This window comes from Cherax quadricarinatus, chromosome 33, assembly GCF_038502225.1.
Source record: "Cherax quadricarinatus isolate ZL_2023a chromosome 33, ASM3850222v1, whole genome shotgun sequence".
Lineage (NCBI taxonomy): Eukaryota > Metazoa > Arthropoda > Malacostraca > Decapoda > Parastacidae > Cherax > Cherax quadricarinatus.
In genome coordinates this window covers 18,402,123-18,415,031 of record NC_091324.1, presented here as the reverse complement: position 1 = coordinate 18,415,031, position 12,909 = coordinate 18,402,123, and the positions used below count along the sequence as shown (strand labels likewise).

The 12,909-nt window shown below is 41.6% G+C and overlaps 1 protein-coding gene across 2 annotated transcripts in view; it reads left to right on the top strand.

Moving 5' to 3' along the window:
• The window catches only part of LOC128694012 (alpha-(1,6)-fucosyltransferase-like), a 36,950-nt gene that overhangs the window by 7,729 nt on the left and 16,312 nt on the right, over nucleotides 1–12,909 (top strand). For both annotated transcript variants that reach the window (XM_070090887.1, XM_070090888.1), the window contains exons 4-7: nucleotides 2,593–2,841; nucleotides 7,689–7,854; nucleotides 8,621–8,807; nucleotides 10,766–11,003. In XM_070090887.1, coding sequence (XP_069946988.1) covers nucleotides 2,593–2,841; nucleotides 7,689–7,854; nucleotides 8,621–8,807; nucleotides 10,766–11,003 — 840 coding nt within the window. The remainder of the gene's footprint in view (nucleotides 1–2,592; nucleotides 2,842–7,688; nucleotides 7,855–8,620; nucleotides 8,808–10,765; nucleotides 11,004–12,909) is intronic.

Below are 12,909 nucleotides of genomic sequence, written 5' to 3'. Positions count from 1 at the left end.
CTGACGTACACGGTATACGGTGTCTTGAAAGATTTCTTACTTAGGTAATCGGAATGCTAATCTCAGGTTTGCCAGGCGCCCATATGCTGCAGCAGTTATCTGGTTGATGTGTGCTTCCAGAGACATGATCCGTGTTATACTCACGCCAAGATCTTTCTCCTTGAGCGAGGTTTGCAGTCGTTGGCCACCTAGCTTATACTGTGTGTGTGTGTGTGTGTGTGTGTGTGTGTGTGTGTGTGTGTGTGTGTGTGTGTGTGTGTGTGTCTGTGTGTGTGTGTCTGTCTGTGTGTGTGTCTGTCTGTGTGTGTGTCTGTCTGTGTGTGTGTGTCTGTGTGTGTGTCTGTGTGTTTGTCTTTCTGTCTGCCTGTGTGTCTGTCTTTCTGTCTGCTACTCTCTGTCTCAGAGAGTGGCTCATGAACTAACAGGCATTACACATAATGCAGACTCGTCATGCCTGATTCCTAATAAGAGAAAAAGTGTATTACTTGCCAGTCATACTTATTATGCCTTATATGTACAAGCACAGTACAGCACTTTGTCTAGATGTTTTGGGTTATCCTAGGTAATTTACACTATGTATGATAACTATATTTATATGTACCTGTGAGCGAGAGACATACAGAGACAGAGGCAGACAGAGATAGAGACAAACAGAGAGAGAGAGAGACAGCCAAAGTCAGTCAGCCAGACAGCTGGCCAGCCAGCCACCCAGTCGGTTGGCCAGCCAGCCAGCCGAATACGTATTACACATATTGCAGAATCATTTTCCTTTACTTAGGGCATAGGTTATAGGACATTCTGGCTGGATGACACTACTAGTGGTATCAAAAATGAAAGGATGTTGCACAAATGTTGTGGATGGGTTATTATCGAGGTTTTTGATATTTCCTCAACTACTTGTGGCCACATCCATCTCAAACCCACTAAACTCTGGGTCAACATCACTTTCCTTTTAAAGGGGGGAGTTAATACGACATGACATCAGTAAATCCCTGGTGTTTGCCATGCTATTTGCTCTAGCTGGCGCTCAACTGAACTGGTGTTCCCACAAGGCACTAAGTGGTCCCAAATTTTAATACTGTGCACACCGAGTGTTAAGACCCATTCTACACTGACCAGGCATCTCAGACCAATCATGACAAATCTGGAGGCAGGAAAAATAAAATGACCAACGTCTGGAGCGCTAGCGGTAGTAACGTAGATCTATGTTTGGACAGTTTAAGAGTTAAATCTTATTCTAGAATATTATTATTATATATCATTTACAAATACTGTACAATATATCCACTCAACAATGAGGTGCACATTATTACAGTGTGCTATCTTCTGTGTGTGTGTGTGTGTGTGTGTGTGTGTGTGTGTGTGTGTGTGTGTGTGTGTGTGTGTGTGTGTGTGTGTGTGTGTACTTGTGTTGTCAAATTTGGCTCTGACCTTGCCTCTTAAACAGGCAGATATAGGGATCACTCCCTCCTTGCCTGGTGGATCCTATTATACCAATTTTTGAAGCTATGTAAGGAGTCTGCCTGTACCACATATTCATCAAGGTCATTCCAATACATGTAAATTCTGAAGTTCAAGAAATACTTGACATTTATGTAATTCATGTGCCTCTTCCCGTTTCGCGTGACTAGACGTCAGTACCACCCCCCTTCCCTATCAGGTTCTCTAAGTATTTGTACATGATTATCATGTCTCTTTTGGTCCTTATAACTTCTTCTGTCGTCTGGTAATTTTATGGGCCGCTCTTCATATGAGGTTCAGTCTCCTTATCTCCGAGAATCTATGAACTTTATCTAATCTCATGACCTGGTTGATTATGTGTATGATGCAGGCTGGTCCTCACATAGTATATTTGGTGGTGAATGACTCTTTGTTGAAATTCTTGAAAGCCAATTTTAAACTTGCACACAACTCTGTATCTTCCTCTGCAGATGATACTAGAATTCGTTCGAAAGTGGAAAGTGTATAGAAAACCTTTACGGCTCTTATAAACTCAGTCAAGTACCTAAATTCTCGGAAGCGCTTAAAGCCTCTGGAATTATATTCCTCAGAACATAGGTGAGAAAGATGCATCGTAATCTACACCTGGAAGATACTGGAGGGATTGGTCCAAACCTGCACACCAAAATAACTACACATGAACATAAGAAGTATATCTCCAATAAAAAGCAGGGGAGCGATTAGCATACTGAAAACTCAGTAAGTGTTAAGGCACCACGGCTCTTCAGTACCATCTCTTCATGCATAAGGAGATTATCAAAAAAACCCTAGATGTTTTCAAAGGAGATTTGACAGATTTCTCGTAACAGCTCCTGATCAGCCAGGCTATGATGCATTCATTGGATTCCTGGCCGGGGGGGGGGGGGTACCAACTGCTTGATGGATCAGGCTAGGAATCAGGAGGCCTGGTCTGGAACCGGGGCGCGAATGTGCTGACCTCCGGAAGCGACTCGAGGTAATCTCTAGATAGGACCAGGAGTCAGGACTCGACCCCCTACTATCCATCTGTGAGTACAAATTGGTAAGTGCACAGACAATATTTAAGTACACACATATATCAGCTAATTTATAATTTGGTTTCCTCTTGTCAAGGTTTTCCACACGAATGGGTATTCAAAAAGCTGACAGCAGAGATGTTGCTAGTATCAAGTTACCATGTGCTGGATCTCACGACTTTAATGTGTTTGGTGACTCTGACGTGACGCGGCGGTTGGTAGAGACCAACTTGAGGGACGCCTGGTTCTTCTTCTCCGACCATATGAAAGATCTACAGTCAAGGAACTGGAAAATGAACCAGTTTGATTTTCAAGCCGTCATGAAGAAAGGAGCCGAACGCATCAAGTAATTTGTGTGTAATTTACTTAATTATCTCCAGAGAGGGGATACCTAGAGTAGCTGTAGGAATTTCTTTTCTTCCTCCCAGTTTCCGTGCGATAGCTTGAGAATGCCACTTCTGATCAGCTTCAAACTTTTAATGCTGGCGTATATTACACAGAAGACTCGAATTATTATTCTGTTTTGTAATTACTAATTATATAAATAAGTGTTTAACAGTTCGGAAAAGGGGAAAATTATTTACAAAAATTATCTCTCAGTCCACAGAAGGATTGGAACCTGCACACTCCTCATCAAAGTACGCAGTACTTTATCTACTCAGCCAGACTGGGGTCCGGCTGTGTGGATAAAGTACTACGTACAATGATGCAGGGTTTGTGCGAGTTTGAATCCTGCTGTGGACTGAGAAATGATGTTTGTATATGAATGAATGTGTAGAAATTTTCATGCGGTAAGTTAACGATGCCTCACTGGATCAGGTTGCAGCTTTCAGATAATACAGTATGTAGGCGTCACTCTGCTAGTTTTATTTTAAATTAAGGATAAGTCAGAAAACATTTTGGACATTTTGTTATGGATAAGTGTCGGTCCCAGGACTAAAACATATCCATACTATGTCTTAAGTGTTCGCTCAAGCGTCCATGACTGCAACTTGTTTGTTATGTACCGAATTTTCACTTCATTTAAAAAAAAAAATCATTTTTGTGCAATAACTTGAGAGTTTCTTCTGATAAGTTTTCAGCACGGACGTATTTATCTTAAAAATGATTTCGCGTTGTTGCTGGACAATGCAAGTCTCAGTTTACTAGTTGCATTTAATAAATTGAGATTTTGGTTTCCATGCAATAATTGGGAAATACTCTATGATAGACGTGAAATTTTCAGTGATGGTATACCTTGTTTTCAGGAGGGTTTTGAATGGGGTATTGAGCTGTGTAGGAGTTTATTTAAGAATTTTAAAGAAATTGCAAAATTACTTTCCTTGTAATAACTTCACCAGCACACTTGTAATCTCCTTCAATTTTTCATTGTTGATATATCTTACCTAGAGAATGGTTCGGACTTCTATTGGAATATGAAGGCTCAGTTTGTTTATTTTTATTTTAACCCATAAACTGTGTTTGGCTTGAAGTTATGCCACTTACTCTCATGCCGATATATATATATATAAAAGAAAATTTTTTTTCTTGCAGAACTGTAGAGTATTATAACTGATACAATCCACTGTATAACAGAGAACCAGTTTCATTACTTGGTATCACATAGCTTCTTAAGCTGGAATAAGTATTATGTGTCAGGGGCGAGCCTGGTCTAAGTACTCGACCTCTTTATTTATGAACCGATTACATTCATTTTTGGTGTACTATTAGAAGCTTATATCAAGTATCCTGTGCTGAAGTTTCAATCATATCGGCCAAAAAGGAAATGAACTATGCAAAATTTACGAAAAATTACATTTGTCAGGGCAAATTTTCTCAGTGGTACTTGGAAAAGTGGTTTTTGACACTTGCTGCTGATAGAACACCTCTAATTCCATAAATTTAATTGTACCTTTTCTAAAATAAACCTTATCCTCATGTTAAAAAAAAATAAAATTTCATAACTTTTTTGACATTTTGGAAGATGTCGGTCTTGTTGCCCACACAAATCTGAAAATATTTGGGATACTTCAGAAACGTTCATCACAACTTGTAAAGCAATCATTCTTCTATGTTTGTTGTTAAAATCAAGTCAATTCATTCATAAATAAGGATGGTTTGGTCATAAATAGGTAAATAACTTACTTTCGAGATATAGGCCGAAGCGCGCGGCACCCCAGGTGCCCGGGAAATTTTTGTTTTCCCCGAAAAATTCGCTTTATTTTACACTTTTTCCGTGACCTACGAGTGTTTATTACAGTTAACCATTGTAAATCTCCGTTTTCTTTCATCACTGACGAGAGAATGAGTCCTTTCACCTTCAGGGGATACATCGCTAGAATTTTTTTTTCCTGTGGGGCATCATATTATGCTATATATTATTTGTTCAGATGTACTTTTTATGTTTCTATGCTATTATTATATTGCATTATGTCATAATAGATCAATTGTGATATGTAAATAAGCTTTATAATTGATATTAGCGTGGGTATGGAATATTTTGTTGGCTGGAGGTGTCGGCCATTTTTGTGCAATATTCCCAGGGGTACCTGATTGGTTCCTTGATCATGTTATCTCCGCCTGCTCTGGCATGATCTCAGACGGTGAATTTGTATTATATTAGACATAAAGATATAAGAAAACGATAAAAATAACACGGGGAAAAAAAATGCGTCAGCGCTTGTTACGCAAGGCGCTGTCACCATGCCTGTTATAAATGACTGTAATTCCTTTTAGAAACATCGTACAAGGATAAACCATACCCCGGCTGGGCTTGAACCCGCGGTCAGAGAGTCTCAAAACTCCAGCCCGTCGCGTTAGCCACTAGACCAGCTAGCCACAATAAGATTCGTCCAACTAGGTATATTTCTACACCATAGGAAGGTTAGCACAGGCACCACTGTGACCACAAATGCAAGTTTTTACAGACGAATCTCCAGCTAGCGTGGCCGTGACGAACTCTACCTCAAGTCCCTTCACTCACGATTTCGTGAGTCATGTTGACGGCAGTGAGGGGACTTGAGCTAGAGTTCGTCACGGCCACGCTAGCTGGAGATTCGTCTGTAAAAACTTGCATTTGTGGTCACAGTGGTGCCTGTGCTAACCTTCCTATGGTGTAGAAATATACCTAGTTGGACGAATCTTATTGTGGCTAGCTGGTCTAGTGGCTAACGCGACGGTCTGGAGTTTTGAGACTCTCTGACCGCGGGTTCAATCCCAGCCGGGTTAGTTTAATATATTTATTATGCACCCCATACCCATCCTGTGGGCGGTAGTCAAAAGATTACAGAGGTACATAATTGGCCCAGGGACTGGACTCCAAAGTTTTGATAGCTGAGCAAGTTACAAAGGTAATGAGCTAGATCTGGTCATAATCATGACCAAGTTACAAAGGTAATGAGCTCCAGGTAGAGCTGGTCACACATGAATAATTGCAAAGGCAATGAATCATGAACACATTAATCATGAGAATTTACAAAGGTAATGAGCTCCAGGTAGAGCTGGTCACAATCATGACAAGTTTCAAAGGTAATGAATGATAAACGTTATGACATGATTACAATCATAGACAAATTACAGAGTAATGAGCAGTTAACAAACATAGTAGGGAATTCATCCATTGCCCCAACAACAGATGTTGCTAGGTGCCTGTCTCTCCTCGGCAGACAGCCATTGCAAACAGCAGCAAGTTGCCCAGGGATCTGCTGCTTGCACGAGCACCATCGACCCTCCCCAAGAGGTCCAAGAAGCCAGTGACTCCGTTAGCAGCCCGATGGAGAGCTGCCCTAGGGACATGTCAGCGTCCTGGTGGACGCCAAGTTGATTGAAGATCCCAGGCCCTCGTGTGCACGGATGTTGAAGCTTGAGGAACTGAGTACACACTGCCTGTGGCACACTTGACAGCTGCCTCGTGGTCGAACTCCACGATGCTGTCCCTGTAGTGGAAGTTCCTGTGAGCCTGGCACTCCCTGCAGTGCCATCGCTGACATCGTGGGTTAGGGGAGAAGTACCCTCTACAGATGGGGTGGCGCTGGGAGTTGGGTGGGTGAGGCGGGGGAGATGCGCAGGGGTGAGGAGTTATGAGAGGGTCACTGTTTACTACCCACGCCCTCCCCCCCCCCCAGCGGAGAAGGGGGGAGGCGCTGACTGGTACTGACTCAACAACACCAAACCATCTAAAACTGCACAATACTTCAACTATTTACGCTGAAACGATGCACTGTGATGTCCGTTCGCTGCTCTGGTATCTTCTCAAAGCATTCACACTGAGTTCTGTTAAGTAGGGACCTGGTCATCCCAGCCGGGGTATGGTTTGTTTGCAATCGTGTCATTACGATTTCGTGAGTCATCGTACAAGGATAATAATTATACCAGAGTGTAGCCAGAAAGTTCAGCTATTTTTTGGTAACAATAACTCAATTTTCGTATTTTTTTCGAGTTTTTTTTTCTCCGCGCCCCTGTGTTAGTTACCCATCATCACGAAGTATCACTAGACCTCCCATGATCTGACTATGATGGGGTATCCCCTGAACTCGAGTGATTTGAACCTTAGGTTAACTCCTATATGCCAAAACCCATGCAAGAAAATTTTCTGTCTCATATTAGAACAAACCCAGGAAAGTTCAAATCTATTTTTATTTCATTAGCCAAAATATTGATGTCAGTTATCTTATTAGTGGAATAATACTTGTTATTTTAAAGAAATATCCAAAATTTGCTTGTAACAGAAGAAATGTAATTATTAAAAACGTTCTCATAAACTCCTGTTAATACTTTTGGCTTCTAGTTCCTAGACCTTCAAAGTATTCATATGCTGTTGTGCTACTGTCCACAGAATGAATATGTGCACAATAACATAGTTGCTTCGGTGGCAGAAATCTTAATCTCTAGTCACTGTTAGTAATTTGTGCTGATCCTGTTTCCTTTCTTTGGTGATTACCTTGCTCCTATTGCTCTCCTTCCATTTTAACCTACGTCTCCTGCTGCTAGGTGGGTCACTGTGGATAACTGATACAATTACTTTGGGGTCTCTCTTAATCTTGGTGTATTTCTTTTCCTTCCCCTCCACAGTTTGTGTTGTTCTAAAATACTAGTGTCTGTGTTAGGTTTCTTTTCTCTAATTTCTGTGATATATTAAACTGCTTTTTTCTCCCTTTCATGAATCTTTCATGTTCCTGGTGAAATTTGTGAGACTGAACTTGTCCACCCCAACAGGGTGCTTCAGTTCGACCTGTGGGTGCTAGGTCAGTTAGATGGTGAAGCCAGCAGGAAAGAGCAAGAGGCCAAAGAGCTGAGTGATCTGATGCAGAATCGGCTCCATCGTCTGCAGAATCCTGAAAACTGTGCCACAGCAAAGAAGCTACTTTGTAATTTGAATAGGGTAGGATTCCGCTTTCTTCATGCACTGTATGTGACTCTCTCTCTCTCTCTCTCTCTCTCTCTCTCTCTCTCTCTATATATATATATATATATATATATATATATATATATATATATATATATATATATATATATATATATATTCCATGAAATTGACTCGTGTGAGGGTGTGCAACAGGGGGACCCTCTCGCCCCCTTTCTATTTTGTTTGGTCATCAAGGAAGTCATATATGGCACAACAGAATCTTCCTGGAGGACATTAAAATCAAAATGTGAAATAGTTTCACACCGGTTGTATCCCGCCAAGGTGGGGGTGGCCCAAAAGGAAAAACTAAAGTTTCTCCTTTTACATTTATTAATATATACAGGAGAAGGGGTTACTAGCCCCTTGTATATATATTTATATATATATATATATATATATATATATATATATATATATATATATATATATATATATATATATATAGATTGTATTACGATAAATAACAAAAAAAGGCACAATACCGTGACTGGAACGATATACAAATTACGATCCTTAAATTAGAAAATGGTTTGCAAAGTTTTTCAGAATTACTAAACATCCTTTACCAGGTTAGAGAAACAGAAAAAAAGATTAAGAAAATTGTAATGGTTTTAGCTGTAACAAGAATTAGAGTTGTTCCTCATTTACACACTCGGTGAGTAGTCTCACCAAACTGTATCCTCACACGAGCATGTAGCCTCATTATTCAGAACTCTTTCACTGACGTGTCACCTTCCCACAGAACTGCGGTTTCGGTTGTGAAATTCACCACGTTATTTACTGCTTTATGGCAGCCTATGGCACCCATCGAACTTTAATCCTCAAATCTGATGGTTGGCGTTACACCTCTGAAGATTGGAGAGCCGTCTTCCTCCCTTTAAGCAACACATGCACCACCGTCTCGGATAAAGATGTTGTCAAGTGGCCAGGTAAGATGTATTCGTGCTCTCGTGTCGTACTTTATAGGCTTAACTTGCACACTAAGCTTAGTTGTCAGCTTAATACTTAGTTAAAGTTAATTTTTACTCAAAATTTGCACAAATTATCATAAATTTAATCCTACGAGTCTTGTCTTGGTGAGGTATTTTCAGCACCTATTTCTACTTTGTTTATTTTGGCTTTCTGTTTGTATATTTCAAACATATCCCTTAATTCTACAACTCCCCAGGGTATTAAAAAGACGGTGCCTTCAGCCTAAATAAGAAAGATATCCGATACGGGGAATCAGCTTCGTCATCCTTCTCTCTATGTTTTCCAGTTAATTTATGTCTATTCTGTAACATTGAAAAGATAACTGATCGGCGCAGTCTAAGTAAATGAGGCCTTAGTCAAGGATATATAAAGTTAAAGTATAACGTGAGGACTTCTTAATATGCAGCAAAGAATTCTATTACCTTTACTGCAAACATTTATGCACTGTTGTCTTGGCTTTATATTTCGTAAGTCTTTCTAGACATTCGACTTGTTTAGGATCTATAAAATTTCGTTTATAAGCTCCACTGTTATTTCTTTTGTCCAGTATCAGAACTTTACATCTGTTCCCAGTAAACTACATCTGCCACTTCGACCACAGCATCAACAGTTTTGTACATGGGACTAATTAAAGACAATTTAAGTTGGTAAAGTTTATTGTTGGTATAGCGTTTAGTATCCAGATCATCTTGTACCTTTAATGTATACTAATAGGAATTTATTTTAGTATCATCGTCAGACTTGCTTATGTCGCTATTTATTCCTATTATATATGTCATTTCAGTAGATTAAGGAACATCACTTATAACGAATTTTCCCTTTGATTTCTCCTCATTTATGCAAACTCTCTTACCTACTCATCAACCATGATGCAATCCAGGAGATATCTCCTCCTGTACTATGTACCATTACTTTCTTCAGCGGTCTCCTCTGTGGAAATCTATCAGAGGCCTTATTGAAGTCCATTTACACTATATTATATATTATTATGATCAACTGTCTTAAATACCTTAGAGATAACAGACTGTCACGCTCACTATCCCTCTTACAAAATGCTCACTCCACATATCTAATTTGGGGGTGTCTAAAACAATGAGTAAATCCTTACATTTATTAGAAGAGGCGGGGTTAGTTATACCTCATTCCTCTCTGACTGCTGTACATTCCCCTTGAGTTCAGTAAAGCGATTTCTGTTCTTTAAGCCTACATCCTTAACTTTCCTGCATCTCGTCCTTCATTTTTCCGCAACCACTTTCCAGTCATTGCTGATAAGGCTTTTGCCCTATATGTTACTTGTGACCGGTTCCTGTTTATTGTTGCACATATCAAAACAAATATTCAGTTTCTTATTTTCATTCCGAAACAGAACTTCCTTCGTTACCCAACAAACACACAACAACACTCGTATAAGCTTACAGAGCTAGTCATGTTACAAACTATGACTATTCATCCAAATTTCCCAAGATCACTTAGCTGCAAGACAGGTAAACAGCAAGTGCATACTTGACCACTGATCCCAGGTATATGAGTTGGGTTTTGAATGTTGTGGAAGGGTTATATTAGAGATTTTTATTAGTGTGGGACTGAGAAAGGGATGGTTAGACGATATTTTTAGGAAGGCGAGTGACTTGGAAAAGAGTGGGAGTGAGTTGCTGGGTGGTTGGAACATTCTAAACAATTTTATAGATTTTTCTTCAGAATTCTTCTGTTTCTTTTTTTTAAACCAACATAATTAGTGTCTTTTTTGCATTAATTTTTCAAAAGCATTAGTGAAGGTGCTCTTCTGGAAACTTTTATGTAAAACATTAGAGCTTTAAATTACTAACGAACTTCATTTAAATTTTGAGTCTCGAAGACACTAGTAGTTGACATAAAAATGTATTCATAAATCACAGAATCTTTGTCATATTTACAGGAAACAATAACACGCAGACGGTAGAGTTTCCAATGCCCGAAGAGCCACAACCAAAACCACAACACATGCCTCTGGCCATCCCGAGAGACATCTCTGAGAGACTGATACATCTACATGGTAACCCAGGCGCTTGGTGGCTCGGCCAGTTCCTCAAGTACATGTTCAGACTTCAGCCGTACATGCAAAAGCTTATTAAAGAGAGCGAAAAATCCTTTCATTACCGGCATCCCATTGTTGGGTAGGTGAAGGTTTTTACATGTAACTTGAAAGTTAAACCCATCTCTCTCTCTCTCTCTCTCTCTCTCTCTCTCTCTCTCTCTCTCTCTCTCTCTCTCTCTTTCTCTTTCTCTTTACACATGGTTTGACAAGGTTAGGTTAAGGATCCCGAGCTTTATTGACAAGTTATTTACAGGGTAAGGATTCCTAACTTTATTGACAAGCTAAGAGCTGTTACCTACGTCAGCTCATTTGAAAGCATTTTTATTGTTATGTTACATACAAGTTGGGAACAGGATGAAGTTGGAGCCATCTGTGGGCCAGCATTTTCATTTGATCAACACATTCGTACAGTATTATGATGTCAACGAGACATCATAATGCTGTACGAATGTGTTCCATACTCGAGTCATCCTGGGGATAAATGATCTCAGATAAAGTGATGTTCTGGAGAAGGGTACAGCCAGAGTGAAGTTACTGCTTTCTGCCCGTCTTGTGGTATGGAAGCTTTCTTCACGCTGTCCTCGAAGTGAATCCAAGTGTGGTACTTTGACAATATTGGCCTTGTGCATAACAGTAAGGCCACCCACATCCCTCCTGTGTTGAAGGCTCTGCTGAAATGACAGATCTATCCAGGATGGGTCCAGGCGAGAGACATCTTGCTCTGTTCTCTACTCTGTCAGGCAGTCGCAGATGAGAAGGGGGGCAGGCGATCCAAGAAAGTGGAGCATACTCAAGGTGTGAGCGTACTTGTGCCTTGTACAAAATCTTACAACCCCTACTGTCAAGCAGATGCGAGATACGGCGAAGTGCTGTAAGCTTCCTAGCTGCCTTGTCTGCAAGATTTACAACGTGGTTTTTCATGGTCAGTTTGAAGTCAGATTTCACTCCAAGGATATCAACTTCTTCTCCAGGTGCCAACACCCTCCCATTCATCCTTTCCACTGCACCGGCATTATCACCATGGTGCAACTCCCCACTGCATGGAAGGAGGCCATCATCTTGCCCATCCCCAAGCCCAGGGACCCGGAAAGCATGAGGCCTATCTCTCTCACCAGCTGTCTTTCCAAGATTGCTGAAAGGATGATCCTTGAGCGACTACGGTGGAAGCTCGGCCCGGAACACCGTCATATATACGGCTTCACACGAGGAGTGGGCACTGCAGAGAGCATCACCACCCTCCTTGCAGGCATTGGGTCAAACAAGAGACCCAAAATTGTTGTCTTCCTGGACCTCGAGAAAGCCTTTGAGCTTGCCAGCGCACCAGCCATCCTCGACCTCCTAGCACGCAGGGGCGTGAGGGGCAGGCTCCTTGCCTGGATCTCCGCATACCTGCAGGACAGGTGTGCACGAGTGCGCTTCCAGGGACAGGTGTCCACCCTCAGGCTCCTGGAAAATGGCACCCCGCAGGGAGGGGTCCTCAGCCCCGCTCTCTTCAATGTCCTGATGCATGAGCTGGTGCAGCTGCCGTTCTCTTTAGGCACCCAGCTGCTCAGCTACGCCGATGATCTTGCCCTCATCATCACCGAGAGATGTGGTTTGATGCTTAGAGCCCAACGTGACCTTAACCTCCTCTCCATCACCTGTCGTCGCCTCGGCCTCAAGGTCTCGGCGGAAAAATCCAAGGCCATGATCCTGCACGCCAAAGTGCCGGAAGGGAGACTGCAGGTGTCGGGCATCAATCTCGGCTGGGTCAGCAGCTACCTGTACCTGGGAGTGCACATTGACAATCGGCTCTCCTTTCGGAATCAGGCAGAGTACATCAGAGAGCGGACTATGCAACGGGTCACGGCCATGCGGGCCCTCGCCAACCCTAGGTCGGGGGCTAGCCCTGACATTCTCCGATTATTCTACGTGCAGGCGGTGCGCTCTCTCGTCGACTATGGTGCACTTACCCTGGTCCATCCCCGCCCCTCGCACCTTCGAAG